The 16,047-nt window shown below is 42.7% G+C and overlaps 3 protein-coding genes across 15 annotated transcripts in view; 2 read left to right on the top strand and 1 right to left on the bottom strand.

Moving 5' to 3' along the window:
* The window catches only part of LOC109901251 (zinc finger protein 583-like), an 880,650-nt gene that overhangs the window by 543,871 nt on the left and 320,732 nt on the right, over window positions 1-16,047 (bottom strand). The gene's annotated exons all lie outside the window — the stretch shown is intronic.
* Window positions 1-16,047, top strand: part of LOC109901169 (zinc finger protein 629-like) — a 247,635-nt gene that overhangs the window by 197,473 nt on the left and 34,115 nt on the right. The gene's annotated exons all lie outside the window — the stretch shown is intronic.
* LOC116376441 (uncharacterized) lies at window positions 1,595-13,722 on the top strand. Of its 4 annotated transcripts, XR_004211804.1 has the most exons (6): window positions 1,619-2,024; window positions 2,407-2,537; window positions 2,754-2,909; window positions 10,640-10,751; window positions 10,978-11,105; window positions 13,238-13,722. XR_004211804.1 is itself a non-coding variant. In XM_031836637.1 (5 exons), the coding sequence occupies exons 1-5, from the start codon at window positions 1,763-1,765 to the stop codon at window positions 11,028-11,030; spliced, it is 714 nt and encodes a 237-aa protein (XP_031692497.1). In that variant the 5' UTR covers window positions 1,619-1,762; the 3' UTR covers window positions 11,031-12,040. The 4 variants fall into 4 exon arrangements, 3 of the variants coding, with proteins under 3 accessions (XP_031692498.1, XP_031692497.1, XP_031692495.1); XM_031836637.1 differs by lacking the exon at window positions 13,238-13,722 and having other exon boundaries at window positions 10,978-12,040; XM_031836638.1 differs by lacking the exons at window positions 10,640-10,751; window positions 10,978-11,105; window positions 13,238-13,722 and adding an exon at window positions 2,986-3,416 and having other exon boundaries at window positions 1,595-2,024.

The raw sequence follows: 16,047 nt of genomic DNA, 5'->3' as shown, positions 1-16,047 counted from the left end.
TAGCCATTTGATTAGATTTTCAGGAGTCTTACAGCTTGGGGGCAGAAGCTGTTCAGAAGCCTCTTAGACCCAGACATGGCGCCCCGGTACCGGCTTGCCATGCGGTAGCAGAGAGAACAGTCTAGGACCAGGGCGGCTGGAATCCTCAAAAAAAAATTGTTGATTGTCTCTGCAAGAGCAGTGTTAGAGGTCCAATCAAAAACGTGACTCAGAACTACCACAATGAGAACTGGGTTGCACTATGAGTGTATCTTCATCTTGTAGTCAATTGTCCACATCCCCACACTGGTTTTCATCCATTACACCCCCTCATCCTGCATTACGTATCCATTGGAATTATGGCAGTGGGAGAGAGAGATTGTCAATCAAAGAACCCTTCCACAGTCATGCAAAGTGGGCTGCAGAATTCCGATTGGGGGTTGTCCGAGTGCGTGCCGTTTGGTGATCCAGGAGCATGTGCGTGCCCTTAGGTGTCCCCTTCTCGCAGTCCCTGTGTAACCTGCGGGAGACAAAAGAAGCACCATTTTTTTATTTTTTTTTATTTTACCTTTATTTAACTAGGCAAGTCAGTTAAGAACAAATTCTTATTTTCAATGACGGCCTAGGAACAGTGGGTTAACTGCCTGTTCAGGGGCAGAACGACAGATTTGTACCTTGTCAGCTCGGGGGTTTGAACTTTCAACCTTCCGGTTACTAGTCCAACGCTCTAACCACTAGAGCGTTGGATGGGTAACTGCCGTTGAATGAATGTCAGTTGAATTAATGTCAGTCTTTCCGCTTTAGTTTAATAACATTGAACCAAATATTCATTTAATATCAACTGAATTAAATAATTTTAGAATTATGAAATATTATTTAAATATTGTGTTAATGTATAGACAGTTGGGAAAACATAAAAGTATGTTAAAAACGACCAACCATGCATATCAAGTGTTTATTGCTAATGCATTTTTATTTTATTTAAATACAGCCGTTGTCGGGATATTAGTAAAGTAAGGCAATTTATCATAGGAGTAATGGGGTACCCTACAGGTGTACCCTAATCAGGGGCGTGGTCACGTTAAACCCTGCCTTGCTGTATGTATCGCGCCAATGAAAATGAGAAGAAAATATGCGCAAAGACAGCCAGCAAGGTGCCAATGAGAAGAAAGATGGGCCCTCATAAGGGAACGCCCCTCGTACCCTTGCCGCATTCAGACCATATTTAAGCAATAAGGTATGGGGGTATGGTATACGCCCAATATACCACGGCTAAGGGTTGTTCTTATGCGCAACGCGGAGTGCCTGGCTACAGCCCTTAGCCGTGGTATATTGGCCATATACCACAAACCCTGAGGTGCCTTATTGCTATTATAAACTGGTTACCAATTTAATTAGAGCAGTAAAAATACATGTTTTGTCATACCCGTGATATACCACGGCTTTCAGCATTCAGGACTCGAAGCACCCAGTTTATAATGGTAGTTAGATCCCTGAATGTGTAATGTAATAAGCAATAACGTAATTAAAAGAACAGCGCGCATACCTTTTTAATTTAAGCAGTACCTGTTTTCACTAGCCACACCCTTTGAGCTATGACGTAAACCAATAAGATCCTCCCTCTTCAGGGTAAACGGAAGTGAACATTGACCAAAACAATTACGCATAACATCACAGCATCGCATACTTACCCCAGGTAGTGTTTAATTTGCGTTGGGGACTGGACTTTGTTAGTCGATGTTATCTAGGTAAAGCTAGCTAGCTAGACTAACGTTAGTTAACAATGGCTGGGAACTGTATGCTTTTTCACACTCAAATAGCCTCCATCATGGAGGTGCTATCGAATGCAGCCGTGTCAGAGATCTGTAAACTCGTAGACGACGACTATGCAGTGTTTCGTTTGGAAATAACTCAAAGCCAGAAAGAAAACAGGGGATTGCGGAGGAAACTACAGCTACTCGAACTGAAGGTGGCACGAGAGCGCGTCCTCGCCAGTCGTCCCAGTAGTGTCAAGATCCTTGACGGATACAGAGGAATCGTACGAGGTACATTTTGCAGAAGGCAGGGTGCGTGACATGTCGCCCTGTTCTCTTCTGCGCGACTTTAGATGCGTTAACCAGAATTGGTTCTTGGTCAGTTTTTGGATACTATGCTAAATTATTCCCCTGATTACTTAGCTTAGACACAATATCATAATAACCTGATTTTTGATTTACTGCATTTCCTATTATTTACTAAATTTAAACAATGTGATGCCTGAAACATAATACACCAATCAATAAATAGTATCTCAAGAAGTTATGCAAAGGGAGAGCTTACATCCTTGCCAATTCTAGACAGTGTCAAAATTGTATTGGTGAACAATATAGTGTTGAGCATTGACAGTAGCTAATCTAACCACCTCTTTTCTCCCAATCACTCTCTCAGGTGAAGGACATCTCACTGGAGGCTACAGGAGCTTTGTGAAGCCAGCGGGACACAATACATGGAGAGATGAACAACCAATCACTGTTGATGAGGGGAGTGGAACCTCAACCCAGCACGTTATCAGGATAGAGGTTAGTGTAATAGTGTTGCATAAAAAAATACTTTGTAAATAAAATCTGGCCCGTTTATTTCAGAAAGGCTCCCCTCAGATATTCACTTGCTTACATGGAAATTCTAATTTGTTTGCCATATTGGAGCTTGTGCGACTTCCCTACGACATTGTTATCCAATTCTACTAATTTCTATTAATTGTACTCCGGTAATAACCTCCTCTCTTCTTGTGCCAGTCTACAGAGGCTGCAGGTCCTGGAGGATTGTCTCTGGTGAAACAAGTGAGGAATGAAGGAGTGGACCCACAACACAGCAGAAGCATCCCTACTGGTGCGGAGGACCTATCCACCAACACTGCGACCCAGCCCAGGACCCGATGCAGCATTATGGAGGTCAGTGGAACAATGAACGCCGTACTCAAGTCAGACACAGAGACTTCAACTGTAACACAAATGCTTTTACACACAGGATCTGACCACAGGTCAGACCTAGAGAGAATGGGGCTGGGGAGACTGGGCTGTTCTCCTGCTACCGGCTCAGAGTATTTACTTTACGGTAACCAAAGCCCGAGGACGGTTCATTCCCATCGGCCCAGGCTGGTGACCTGAAGAGGCACCAGAGGGTCCACACAGGGGAGAAACCATTCGGCTCTCACCTGTGCCGTGCTAGTTTCTCCCACTCATCCAGCCTGAAGAGGCACCAGAGGGTCCACACAGGGGAGAAGCATACAGGAGCCCCCAATGTGAGAAGAGGTTCTCCCACCAGCACCAGCTGAAGATGCACCTGAAGGTCCACACGGGAGAGAGGCCATTCACCTGTATGCACTGCAGGAAGAGGTTCTCAGAGAGCCCATTCAATCTGTGGGTGGTTTGAATAAAATAATATCAAACTTTTTTTGGGGGGGGGGGGGGGGGGGGGGGGGGGTGTAGGATGGGAACTGTGTAGGAATGATAATGGAGGTACATTTATGGTCTCCTCACTAATGTCCAGCTTGCTAACAGGCATCGAAACGAAATCTAAACAGTTGTGGAGCATCAATTTATATAATTTTAATGGGGGAATAATGGCACATTTCAAACATTTCCTGACTCATTATTGGACTGTCTGTCAAAGGGAGAGCGAGCTAGAGCCAGAGCTACATCACCATAGTTACTGATGCATGCTATTGAAATGTGATTTATTCTAATACCCCACTCCTTGAAAGTCATGTATTGATTATACACTGATGTTACAAAACATTAGGAACACCTGCTCTTTCCATGACATAGACTGACCAAGTGAATCCAGGTGAAAGCCCTGATCCCTTATTGATGTTACTTGTTAAATACACCTCAATCAGTGTAGATAAAGGGGGAGAAGGATTTTTAAGCATTGAGACATGGATTGTGTATGTGTTCCATTCAGAGGGTGAATGGCATGACAAACAATTTAGATGCCTTTGAACGGGGTATGGTAGTAGGTGCCAGGAGCACCGGTTTGGGTCAAGAACTGCAAATCTGCGGGGATTCACTCAACAGTTTCTCGTGCGCATCAAGAATGGTCCACCACACAACTGTGGGAAGCATTGGAGTCAACATGGGCCAGCATCCCTGTGGAATTCTTTTTTGTACCTTGTAGAGTCCATGCCCTGACGAATTGAGGCTGTTCTGGGGGCAAAAGGTGGGGATGCAACTCAATGTTAGGAAGGTGTTCTTAATGTGTTGTACATTCAGTGTACAGTATATAGCATACTTGATGAATGATGATCACTGCAATCAACAGCTGCAGTGTTGCTCATTGGATTACCCCATATCATATCATGAAATAGGCTATGTGAAAGTATTTAAAGACAAAAGGCAGACACATGGAATTATTTTATTTGGATGGATGGTTGGCATGACAAATGTAAGAGGATATTTTATTTTCTAAAATGTGGGTGAAATTTTTCTTCTGAATACATTTGTCGAACTCGTTATGTGTTGTTTCGTGGATGGGACCCTAGCCTGAATGGACTTGTGCCTGGTAAAAACCTTAGACTATTTTAAGCCGTAAGGCCCAAGGTGTGGTATATGGCCAATATACCACAGCTAAGGGCTGTTCTTATGCACGACGCAACGCGGAGTGCCTGGACACAGCCCTGAGCCGTGGTATATTGGCCATATACCACAAACCCCAGAGGTGGCTTTTATAAGCTGGTTACCAACGTAATTAGAGCAGTAAAAATAAATGTCATACCCATGTTATACGGTCTGATATACTACGGCTGTCAGCCAATCAGCATTCAGGGCTCAAGCCACCCAGTTTATAATGCGCAATATATTCCAACATAATACACCAACGACATCAGTTCGGAGATAAAGGTTGTGAGCACAGTGTTTCTAATCAGATCAACTATTCTAATGTACAGTGCCTTCAGAAAGTATTTAGACCCCTTTTCCACATTTTGTTACGTTACGGCCTTATTCTAAAATGGATGAAATAAAAAGCAATCTTCAGCAATCTACACACAAAATCCCATAATGACAAAGTGAAAACAATTTGAATTATTTTGCAAATGTATTAAAAATAAAAAAACATACATTTTATTTGCATAAGTATTCAGACCCTTTGCTATGAGAGTTGAAATTGAGCTCAGGTGCATCCTGTTTTCATTGATCATCCTTGAGATGTTTCTACAACTGGATTGGAGTCCACATGTGGTAAATTGTATTGATTGGACACAATTAGGAAAGGAACACAACTGTCTATATAAGGTCCCACAGTTGACAGTGCATGTCAAAACAAAAACCAAGCCATGAGGTTGAAGGAATTGTCCGTAGAGCCAAGAGACAGGATTGTGTCGAGGCACAGATCTGGAGAAGGTTACCAAAACATTTCTGCAGCATTGAAGGTCCCAAAGAAGTGGCCACAGTGGCCTCCATAATTCTTAAATGGAAGAAGTTTGGAACCACCAAGACTCTTTCCAGAGCTGGCTGCCCGGCCAAGCTGAGCAATCAGCGGAGAAGGGCCTTGGTCAGGGAGGTGACCAAGAACCGATGGTCACTCTGACAGAGCTCTAGAGTTCATCTGTGGAGATTGGAGAACCTTCCAGAAGGAAAACCAGCTCTGCATCACTCCACCAATCAGGCCCTTATGGTAGAGTGGCCAGACGGAAGCCACTCCTCAGTAAAAGCCCGCTTTGAGTTTGCCAAAAGGCACATAAAGACTCTCAGATCATGAGAAACAAGATTCTCTGGTTTGATGGAACCAAGACTGAACTCTTTGGCTTGAATGACAAGCGTCACACCTAGAGGAAACCTGGCACCATCCCTACGGTGAAGCATGGTGGTGGCAAAATCATGCTGTTGGGATGTTTTTCAGAAGCAGGGACTGGGAGACTAGTAAGTATTGAGGCAAAGATGAAGGGAGCAAAGTACAGAGAGATCCTTGATGAAAACCTGCTCCAGAGTGCTCAGGACCTCAGACTGGGACAAAGGTTCACCTTCCAACAGGACAACAACCCTAAGCACACAACCAAGACAACGCAGAAGTGGCTTCGGGACAAGTCTCTGAATGTCCTTGAGTGGCATCTCAGGAGAGACATCTCTGTAGAGACCTGAAAATAGCTGTGCAGCAAAGCTCCCCATCCAACCTGACAGTGCTTGAGAGGATCTGCAGAGAAGAATGGGAGAAACTCCCAAAATACAGGTGTGCCAAGCTTGTAGTGTCATACCCAAGACGACTCGAGGCTGTAATCGCTGCCAAAGATGCTTCAACAAAGTACTGAGTAAAGGGTCTGAATACTTATGGAAAAACCTGTTTTTGATTAGTCATTATGGTGTATTGTGTGAAGATTGGTGAGGGGGGAAAAAACAATTTAATCAATTTTAGAATAAGGCTGTAACAATAAAATGTGGAAAAAGTCAAGGGGTGTGAAGAATTTCCGAATGCACTGTATTTTCTGCTTGGTTTCCAGAAAAATGCATTGAAAGAAATTAAATAGGCTACTACTGAGGTCTGATGATGCTTCTAATATAGTAAAAGGCGTGTTGTGTTGGGTGATGTGCTAAAGTCTGATGTTGGCTATTTTTGAACACTGCCGGTGTGGGTTTACAACCCAAATTTATCACATAAAAGGTATGACATTTATCAATCATTTGGGCTTCCTGAATTTAGTATGTTTGCTGATAACGTTTATTACTATCGTAGATTTGCGTTATTCTACAAAATTAAATGTAATGTTTCGTTCATCTGGTTACATAACTCTTGCTCTACCTCTGCCTCTCTCTCCCTGAATGAGAAAGATGTACAGTCATGGCCAAAAGTTTTGAGAATGAAACAAATATTAATTTTCACAAAGTCTGCTGCCTCAGGTTGTATGATGGCAATTTGCATATACTCCAGAATGTTATGAAGAGTGATCAGATGAATTGCAATTCATGCAAATGAACTGAATCCCCCCAAAAACATTTCCACTGCATTTCAGCCCTGCCACAAAAGGACCAGCTGACATGATGTCAGTGATTCTCTCGTTAACACAGGTGTGAGTGTTGACGAGGACAAGACTGGAGATCACTCTGTCATGCTGATTGAGTTCAAATAACAGACTGGAAGCTTCAAAAGGAGGGTGGTGCTTGGAATCATTGTTCTTCCTCTGTCAAACATGGTTACCTGCAAGGTACCGTCATCATTGCTTTGCACAAAAGGGGCTTCACAGGCAAGGATATTGCTGCTGTAACAGGGTTATATTGGTGATTCCCCTTGCCACTTTATTGTTAAGCCAATGGGTTTTTGGTTTGAGTTTGTCTTGTCTTCACCTACTCAACATGGCATCTTATTGGCTGGTTTGCGTAGCTTGCTTACGAGGTGGGATGTTCCAGTTAGAATCGTCCCAGTGAACAAGCACCAAACCAGCGGTAAGTTGTTGGTTGCCAAGCACTGTACATCAAAAGTGATTTTTATACTCTCAAGTGATGATTTAAATGTACAATTTATATCAAATTGTTTGTAAATGTTATTCGAACATCACACATAAGATGCAGCGGTTTTTGGAAAATATTTGTTGTGCATTTTGTTGTAAAGAATTCCCGCCAGTACTAGCTAGCAACTTACTGTGTCTGGTGGGGGGGGGTTCATATATTTTGTACAGTGCGTGAGTGCAGAGTTGGATGGTGAGACGTGCCTTGCATGAAGTGCAATTTTGTGCCGTTCCTAACAGGTACATTGTTAAAGATATTATATTGTAATTGTATTATTTTGGTAACTAGCCCAGTGAACAAGTACCAAACCAGCGTGCGTGAGTGCAGAGTTGGATGGTGAGACGTGCATTGCATGACGTGCAATTTTGTGCCGTTCCTATCAGAATAAAGCTGCATGACTGGTGCTACATATTAGAGTTCCGTGTCGATGACTGATTGTACACAACGCAAGAAGAGTACTGTTACACTGCCAATAAAATTGCACCTAAATCAACCATTTATCGGATCATCAAGAACTTCAAGGAGAGTGGTTCAATTGTTGTGAAGAAGACTTCAGGGCGCCCAAGAAAGTCCAGCAAGCACCAGGACCGTCTCCTAAAGTTGACTCAGCTGCAGGATCCGGGCACCACCAGTACAGAGCTTGCTCAGGAATGGCAGCAGGCAGGTGTGAGTGCATCTGCACGCAAAGAAGCCACTTCTCTCCAGAAAAAACATCAGGGACAGACTGATATTCTGCCAAAGGTACAGGGATTGGCCTGCTGAGGACTGGGGTAAAGTCATTTTCTCTGATAAATCCCCTTTCCGATTGTTTGGGGCATCCGGAAAAAAGCTTGTCCGGAGAATACAAGGTGAACGCTACCATCAGTCCTGTGTCATGCCAACAGTAACGCATGGTGTGGGGTTGCTTCTCAGCCAAGGGAGTGGGCTCACTCACAATTTTGCCTAAGAACACAGCCATGAATAAAGAATGGTACCAACACATCCTCAGAGAGCAACTTCTCCCAACCATCCAGGAACAGTTTGGTGACAAACAATGCCATTTCCAGCATGATGGAGCACCTTGCCATAAGGCAAAGTGATAACTAAGTGGCTCGGGGAACAAAACATTGATATTTTGGGTCCAAGGCCAGGAAACTCCCCAGACCTTAATCCCATTGAGAACTTGTGGTCAATCCTCAAGAGGCGGGTGGACAAACAAAACCCCACAAATTCTGACAAACTCCAAGCATTGATTATGCAAGAATGGGCTGCCATCATTCAGGCAGGATGTGGCCCAGAAGTTAATTGACAGCATGCCAGGGCGGATTGCAGAGGTCTTGAAAAAGAAGGGTCAACACTGCAAATATTGACTATTTGAATCAACTTCATGTAATTGTCAATAAAAGCCTTTGACACTTATGAAATGCTTGTAATTATACTTCAGTATTGCATAGTAACGCCTGACAAAAATATCTAAAGACACTGAGGCAGCAGACTTTGAAAATTAATATTTGTGTCATTCACGACTGTACACTTTGGCAGACAGTCCAACAATGAGTCCGAAAGGTTTAGGAACTTAAGACACATTTTATAAATGTGCTATTATTCCCCTTTTAAGAGTGCCCCCCCCCCCCCCCCCCCCCCACCTCTGTGAAGACTGAATGCGGCCTGTGGGGCAACATTAGTTTGGCAACATGATGTTCACAAATGCCTATTTCCATTCAACTACTTCATTTCCCACCCAATACACTTTAAATGAGAAAATGTATGCAGTTTATCAAGTTTATGATTTTTTTGTTGAGGCATGTGTATGTATGGTTTTCATATGGTGTATTTAAAATGTGTTTATGTTTAATTAACACAAAATGGGACTTTTCATTCTAAGACTTTGATTGAGACTCTTTAGCATACATCAACGCTCGTGTCCACAAAGCATACCAGAAAAGGTCCTACTCTTAGGAATCCTGTAAAAAATAAACTCCCAGCTCAGAGTGGGTTTTAGGGTGACGTTAATTAAGACACTGCCCAGACAAACTCTGAGCCAGGAGTAAAATCAAATCTTAAAAGTTTATATCAGCTGGTAATCATGACAGCAGTTTGAGGTACCGCAAAGGAAAGTCAGTGACGACGATGCTCATTGAAATTGTCGAAAATAAAGGGGAATAATTTAGATGAGGTATTGCCCGCGGGGGAACTCGATAGCACGCTTCAGACAACCAATTGAATGTGACTACATCAAATGTTGCAATGGTAAAACGTTTGATATAATTTTCCTGAAACGATCACTTTGCCTTCTCTTAATTATCGCCTAATATGTTGTCATGCATATTTTTTGTAATTTTTTTTACAATATTGTTGTTGACAATATTAACGTTAGATCAACACACTCGTCACTACCGTTTAACAACTCTAAATTGCTTTGGCACAGTAGGCATCAACTCACTTGCCGATAATGTTGCATACAATGTTGCCTACAACATTTTAAAGGTCTTATTTTAATTAAACACAATCAGTTAACATAAGCCCAACATGCCTTCAATTGCCCAATTTATGGGCATGCCCAATTTAAACCCTTTTTTTTTAAACAATGTGTTATTGTGCTCCAAAGGGATAAATTGAAATAACTCAATAGATAAATAATCAAAAGAAAAACAGGCTTATTTATTATGTGAAATAGGCCTAATATGAATAAATTTTCAAAGGTGCAAGAGATACTTTTATGGGTTGATCACATGGCAGTTTCAAAACGTTCTTTTGATTGCATGTGGTGCAGGAACTACTGACTCCCTGCATTTTTCTATAATCAAAACACCTGCTAGTAACTTTTAACTGGTTAGGACAGCTCAAGAGGTCTCTTAAATATTTGTTGACGAGGTGGGACTCTTATGACTAAAGAGGCGTAACCCATAAAAGTAGAAGTAAACTCCCACTGTGCACAGACCTCTATTCCATGTTGGTTCAAATATGGAAACAACATTGATTCAAGCAGTGTGGGCCCAGTGGGATGTCTCTATTCTCAACCTATTCTGCATACACCTAGCAGCACTTTATTTCCAATCACTTCATTATAAATATACCTAGTGTCAAGTAATTAAATCGACTAACATGTTTACAATCTCTCATTACCCAATCAGAAGATGCTCCATAGCAGGGTGCTCATATCAGATTTCTTGATCCTACATCCTCTCACTCTGTATCTCTTATAGTCAGTAGACATGGAGGATGGGAAGCCTGACCTGCTGCTGGTAAAAGAGGAGACAGTAGAAGACAGACCAGAGAGCATTGACCTGCTGAGTGGACTAAAGATGGGGGAGCAGGGTAAGAGAGAAATACATATAGCCTACATGAAGTAATAGATCTTCAGTGGGAATAGTGATGCACCTGGCAATTTTTTTTCTTATTCATAAAATTAAATCAATACAACTTATGTTTACATACAAAAACACAATGTATGAACTTGACCAGGTAATTGACAATTAAAAACTGTAGAGTGTAGAGTTCTCTGCCATGTTTGCAATGTCTATTTTGTAACCTCTTCATGCAGGTGGTTGGCTGGAGGCAAACAGAAGAGACTGGGCAGCCATCTTTGATTCCTAGACCCAGACCAATGCAGCCACGTGCCCAGGGGACAACATAACTGAGCAGGCCAGGACCAGAAGCGACACAGGGGAGGTCAGTGGATGGGACAAAGTCCTGGGGAATGACACTTAACCACAACCAGAAACAGACAGCCGAACACAAAACAACATCCAAACTTAAGTCTCCATGATAACAGACTGGCTGTGACCAGGACAAGGAGTAGATTTGATCTTCGGGGACAGGGAGGTGTTCCTATGGAGGGGGAGAGAACAGATACTGACCTGGCTAGCAATGCTCCGTCCTACTCCTATAGTTGTGATTCAGAGAGACTAATGGCACCTCAGGTTAACCCCCTAACAGGTGCTGCCTTCAGCCTGCCTTCTATAGGATCTATCAAGTGGAACATGGACCCTGCGACAACACAGACACTCCCAGGCCTTCGTCCTCCTCACACTCTCCTTAAGTTAAACTAGACCTCAGACAATGTCTGTCCTTCAACACTAAATGGCTGCCCATTTACAAATGACAGTAGTAGAGAGAGAATCAGAAATGGTGGCCGCACCAAAGAGACTTCCAAGCACTTCAATTCCACAAATCAGGTGGAGATCTACCAGAGGATGACCACAGGGGAGAAATCATTCGGCTGCCACCTGTGCCGGGCTGGTTTCTCCCACCCGTCCAACCTGAAGAGGCACCAAGAGGGTTCACACAGGAGAGAAACCCTACAGCTGCCTCCAGTGTGAGACGAGGTTCTGAAGGTCCACACGGGACCTGTGCACACTGCGAGAAGTGGTTCTCAGAGAGGAGTTACCTCAGGATACACCAACAGAAAATGCACACGGCCCATATATAATGACATGTAATATAATACTAGTTCGTTTGTAGTTAATTCTGTTGGTTTGGATGTAGTGGGAAACTGGATGAGGTGAACTGAGGAAATAATTAGTATGAGGCAGAGTAGATATGGTGATGGTGCCTGTAAAGATGCTGATGATGATGATACTGGTGTCAGTGGTGGAAAAAGTACCCAAAGGTCATACTTGAGTAAAAGTAAAGATACATTAATAGAAAATGACTCAAGTGAAAGTCACCCAGTAAAATACTACTTGAGTAAAAGTATAAAATTATTTGGTTTTAAATACACTCAAGTGTCAAAAGTAAATGTACAATGCCTCCAGAGTGCTGCAGTGGTCTAAGGCACTGCATCGCAGTGTTAGAGGCGTCACTACAAACCCGGATTCGAACCTAGGCTGTATCACAACCGTCCGTGATCGGGAGTCCCATAGAGCGGCGCACAATTGGCCCAGCGTTGTCCGGGTTTGAGGAGGGTTTGCCTGACTCCTTGTGGCGGGCCGGGCACCTGCAGGCTGACTCGGTCGCCTCCGACACATTGGTGCGGCAGGCTTCCGGGTTAAGCAGGCGGGTGTCAAGAAGCACAGTTTGGCGGGTCATGTTTCAGAGGACGCATGACTCGACCTTCACCTCCCGAACCCGTTGGGGAGTTGCAGCGATGACACCAGATCCAAATTGTGCATTTATGTTTAGTGTGTCCACCAGATCAGAGGCAGTAGGGATGACCAGGGATGTTCTCTTGATAAGTGTGTGAGGACCATTTTCCTGTCCTGCTAAGCATTTAAAATGTAACAAGTACTTTTGGGTAATAGGGAAAATATATGGAGTGAAAAGTACATTATTTTCTTTAGGAATGTAGTGAAGTAAAAGTTGTCAAAAATATAAATAGTTAAGTATAGATGCCCCAAAAAACTACTTCAAATACTTTAAAGTATTTTTACTTAAGTACTTTACACTACTGACTGGTGATTTATAGTGAGATAAGGATAGTGCTTTAATTAATGTTTACTTGAAGTAGTGAAGCTGTGTGTAATGTTGAACCTTTTCCAAAGTATTCTAAAATTCACTGTATCAAAGCGAGGGTACCAGATTTACAGATAAGTTGTATTATTCTTGTCACCTATAGTTTTTTGGGGGGGCTGTATCATTTGTTTCCCTTCTCTCAGTCAAATTAAAACATTATACCTAATTCTTGAATTAACACCTATGGTAAAAATGTATAAATAATAAAATCCAATGGCTCCATATTGTTAAGTAATTGAATTAAAGGGTTAGATGTTTTTGACTGTGGTTAACATTTTATAATATCATGTCATGTTTCTGTGTGTACAGCAAAGAGTTTCTTATTTAACCTTTTATACTTTTCTGTTCAGTTTACAGAGGACCAGTTGATATCCGGTGTTGCTGGTAGGGGAGACTGGACCTCTGAAGCGGCTGGTCACAAACCCTGGCCCTTGGTCAGAACCAGTCACTCTTCCTTCCCGGGTCAGAACCAGGACCGCACCACGAGGGACAGTGCAGGGATGGAGCAGGGCCTGGGGCTAATAGAGATCAACAATCCTGTTCCTTTGATACATACACCACAGTATCCATGATAAGGATAGGCATTCACCACTAGAGTTACCTAGCCTATAACACAGCACACAATCCCAACAACACCCAAACAATGGCTAGAGGTCAAGGAGGGAGCTCAAAGACTAACCACCTGAGTGAGGGTGGTGGCTCCTGCTTCTGCCTCCTCTGGTGTCATTGGGTCACAACGGACCAGCCCGAACCATGAAAACAGCCCCAGACCATTATTACTCCTCCACCAAAGTTTACAGTTGGCACTATGCATTGGGGCAAGTATCGTTCTCCTGGCATTCCCCAAACCCAGATTAGTCTGTCGGACTGCCAGATGGTGAAGCGTGATTCATCACACGAGAGAATACGTTTCCACTGCTCCAGAGTTCAATGGCGGCGAGCTTTACACCACTCCAGCCAACACTTGGCATTGCGCACTGTGATCTTAGGCTTGTCTGTGGCTGCTCAGCCATGGAAACCCATTTCATGATGCTCCCGACGAACAGTTCTTGCAACGGGGACAGACGATTGTTACGCGCTTCAGTCCCGTTCTGTGAGCTTGTGTGGCCTACCACTTCACGGCCGTTGTTGCTCCTAGACGTTTCCACTTTACAATAACAGCACTTACAGTTGACCAGTGCAGAAATTTGACGAATTGACTTGTTGGAATGTTGGCATCCTATGACGGTGCCATGTTGAAAGTCACTGAGCTCTTCAGTAAGGCCATTCTACTGCCAATGGTTCTCTGTGGAGATTGCATGGCTGTGTGCTCAATTTTATACACCTGTCAGCAACGGGTGTGGCTGAAATAGCCAAATCTAATCATTTGAAGGGTTATCGACACATTTTTTTGTATATAAATCAAATCCAATGTTATGTCACATGCGCCGAATACAACAGTTACCGTGAAATGCTTACTTACAAGCCCTTAAGCAACAATGCAGTTCAAGAAAGAGTTAAGAAAATATTGACTAAATACACTAAAGTAAAAAATGTAATTAAAAGTAACAATAAAATAACAATAATGAGGCTATATACAGGGGGTACAGGTTAGTCGAGGTAATTTGTACATGTAGATAGGGGTAAAGTGACTATGCATAGATAATAAACAGCAAGTAGCAGCAGTGTAAAAACAATGGGGGGGGGTCAATGTAAATAGTCCAGGTGGCCATTTGATTAATTGTTCAGCAGTCTTATGGCTTGGGGGTAGAAGCTGTTAAGGAGCCTTATATAGTGTATATACAGAACAATAATAGAAACACAACTTCCAACAATTAATGATTTTACTGAGTTACAGTTCATAATGAAATTAATCAATTGAAATAAATAAATTAGGCCCCAATCTATGGATTTCACATGACTGGGCAGGGGAGCAGCTATGGGTGAGCCTGGGAGGGCATAGGCCCACCCACTGGGGAGCCAGGCCCAGTCAATCAGAATGAGTTTTTACTCAAAAAAAGGGCTGTATTACAGACAGAAATACTCCTCAATTTCATCAGCTGTCCGGGTGGCTGGTCTCAGACGATCCCGCAGGTGAAGAAGCCGGATGTGGAGGTCCTGGGCTGGCGTGGTTACACGTGGTCTGCGGTTGTGAGGCCGGTTAGACGTACTGCCATATTCTCTAAAACAACATTGGAGGTGGATTATGGTAGAGAAATTAACATCAAGTTCTCTGGCAACAGCTCTGGTGGACATTCCTGCAATCAGCATGCCAATTGCACGCTCCCTCAAAATTTGAGACATCTGTAGCATTGTGTTCTGTGACAAAACTGCACATTTTAGAGTGGCCTTTTATTGTCCCCAGCTACAGCACCCGATGTCACAGGAAAGCCAAAAAGTTCATCAAGGACAACAACCACCCGATCCACTGCCTGTTCACACCGCTATCACCTAGAAGGTGAGGTCAATACAGGTGTATCAAAGCTGGGACTGAGAGACAGCTTCTATTTCAAGGCCATCAGACTGTTAAACAGCCATCACTAACATAGAGGCTGCTGCCAACAGACAAATCTCTGTCCACTTAAATAAATTGACTTAATAAAGGTATCACTAGTCACTTTAAATAATGCCACTTTAATAATGTTTACATATCCTATATTACTCATCTCATATGTATAGTGTATTCTATACCCTCTACTGCATCTTGCCTATACCGCACGCCATTGCTCATCCATATACTTGTATGTACATATTCTATTTCATCCGTTTACATTGTGTGTATAAGGTAGTTGTTGTGAATCTGTTAGATTACTTGTTAAATATTTCTGCATAGTCAGAACTAGAAGCTCAAGCATTTCGCTACACTCGCATTAACATCTGCTAACCATGTGTATGTGACCAATCAAATTTGATTTGAGCACAAGGTGCACCTGTGTAATGATCATGCTGTTTAATCAGCTTCTTGATATGTCACACCTTTCTGGTGGATGGATTATTTTGGGAAAGGATAAATGCTCACTAACAGGGACATAAACACATTTGAGAGAAACACTATCTGAGCATATGCAACATTTCTGGAATATTTTATTTCAGCTCATGAAAAATGTGACAAACACTTTACATGTTGCGTTTATATTTTTGTTCAATGTAAATACATATTCCCGTTAAACTGAGATTAATT

The sequence above is a fragment of the Oncorhynchus kisutch genome, linkage group LG12 (assembly GCF_002021735.2).
Source record: "Oncorhynchus kisutch isolate 150728-3 linkage group LG12, Okis_V2, whole genome shotgun sequence".
NCBI classification, from domain to species: Eukaryota; Metazoa; Chordata; class Actinopteri; order Salmoniformes; family Salmonidae; genus Oncorhynchus; species Oncorhynchus kisutch.
This window is presented reverse-complemented; position numbering and strand designations above follow the sequence as displayed.

Bases quoted from the DNA above. Each gene is read 5' to 3' on its own strand.
- LOC116376441 (XM_031836635.1), top strand. From the start codon at position 1,763: ATGGCTGGGAACTGTATGCTTTTTCACACTCAAATAGCCTCCATCATG. The intron at 2,025-2,406 runs GTACATTTTGCA...TCACTCTCTCAG, and splicing joins ATACAGAGGAATCGTACGAG to GTGAAGGACATCTCACTGGA. The intron at 2,538-2,753 runs GTTAGTGTAATA...TTCTTGTGCCAG, and splicing joins AGCACGTTATCAGGATAGAG to TCTACAGAGGCTGCAGGTCC.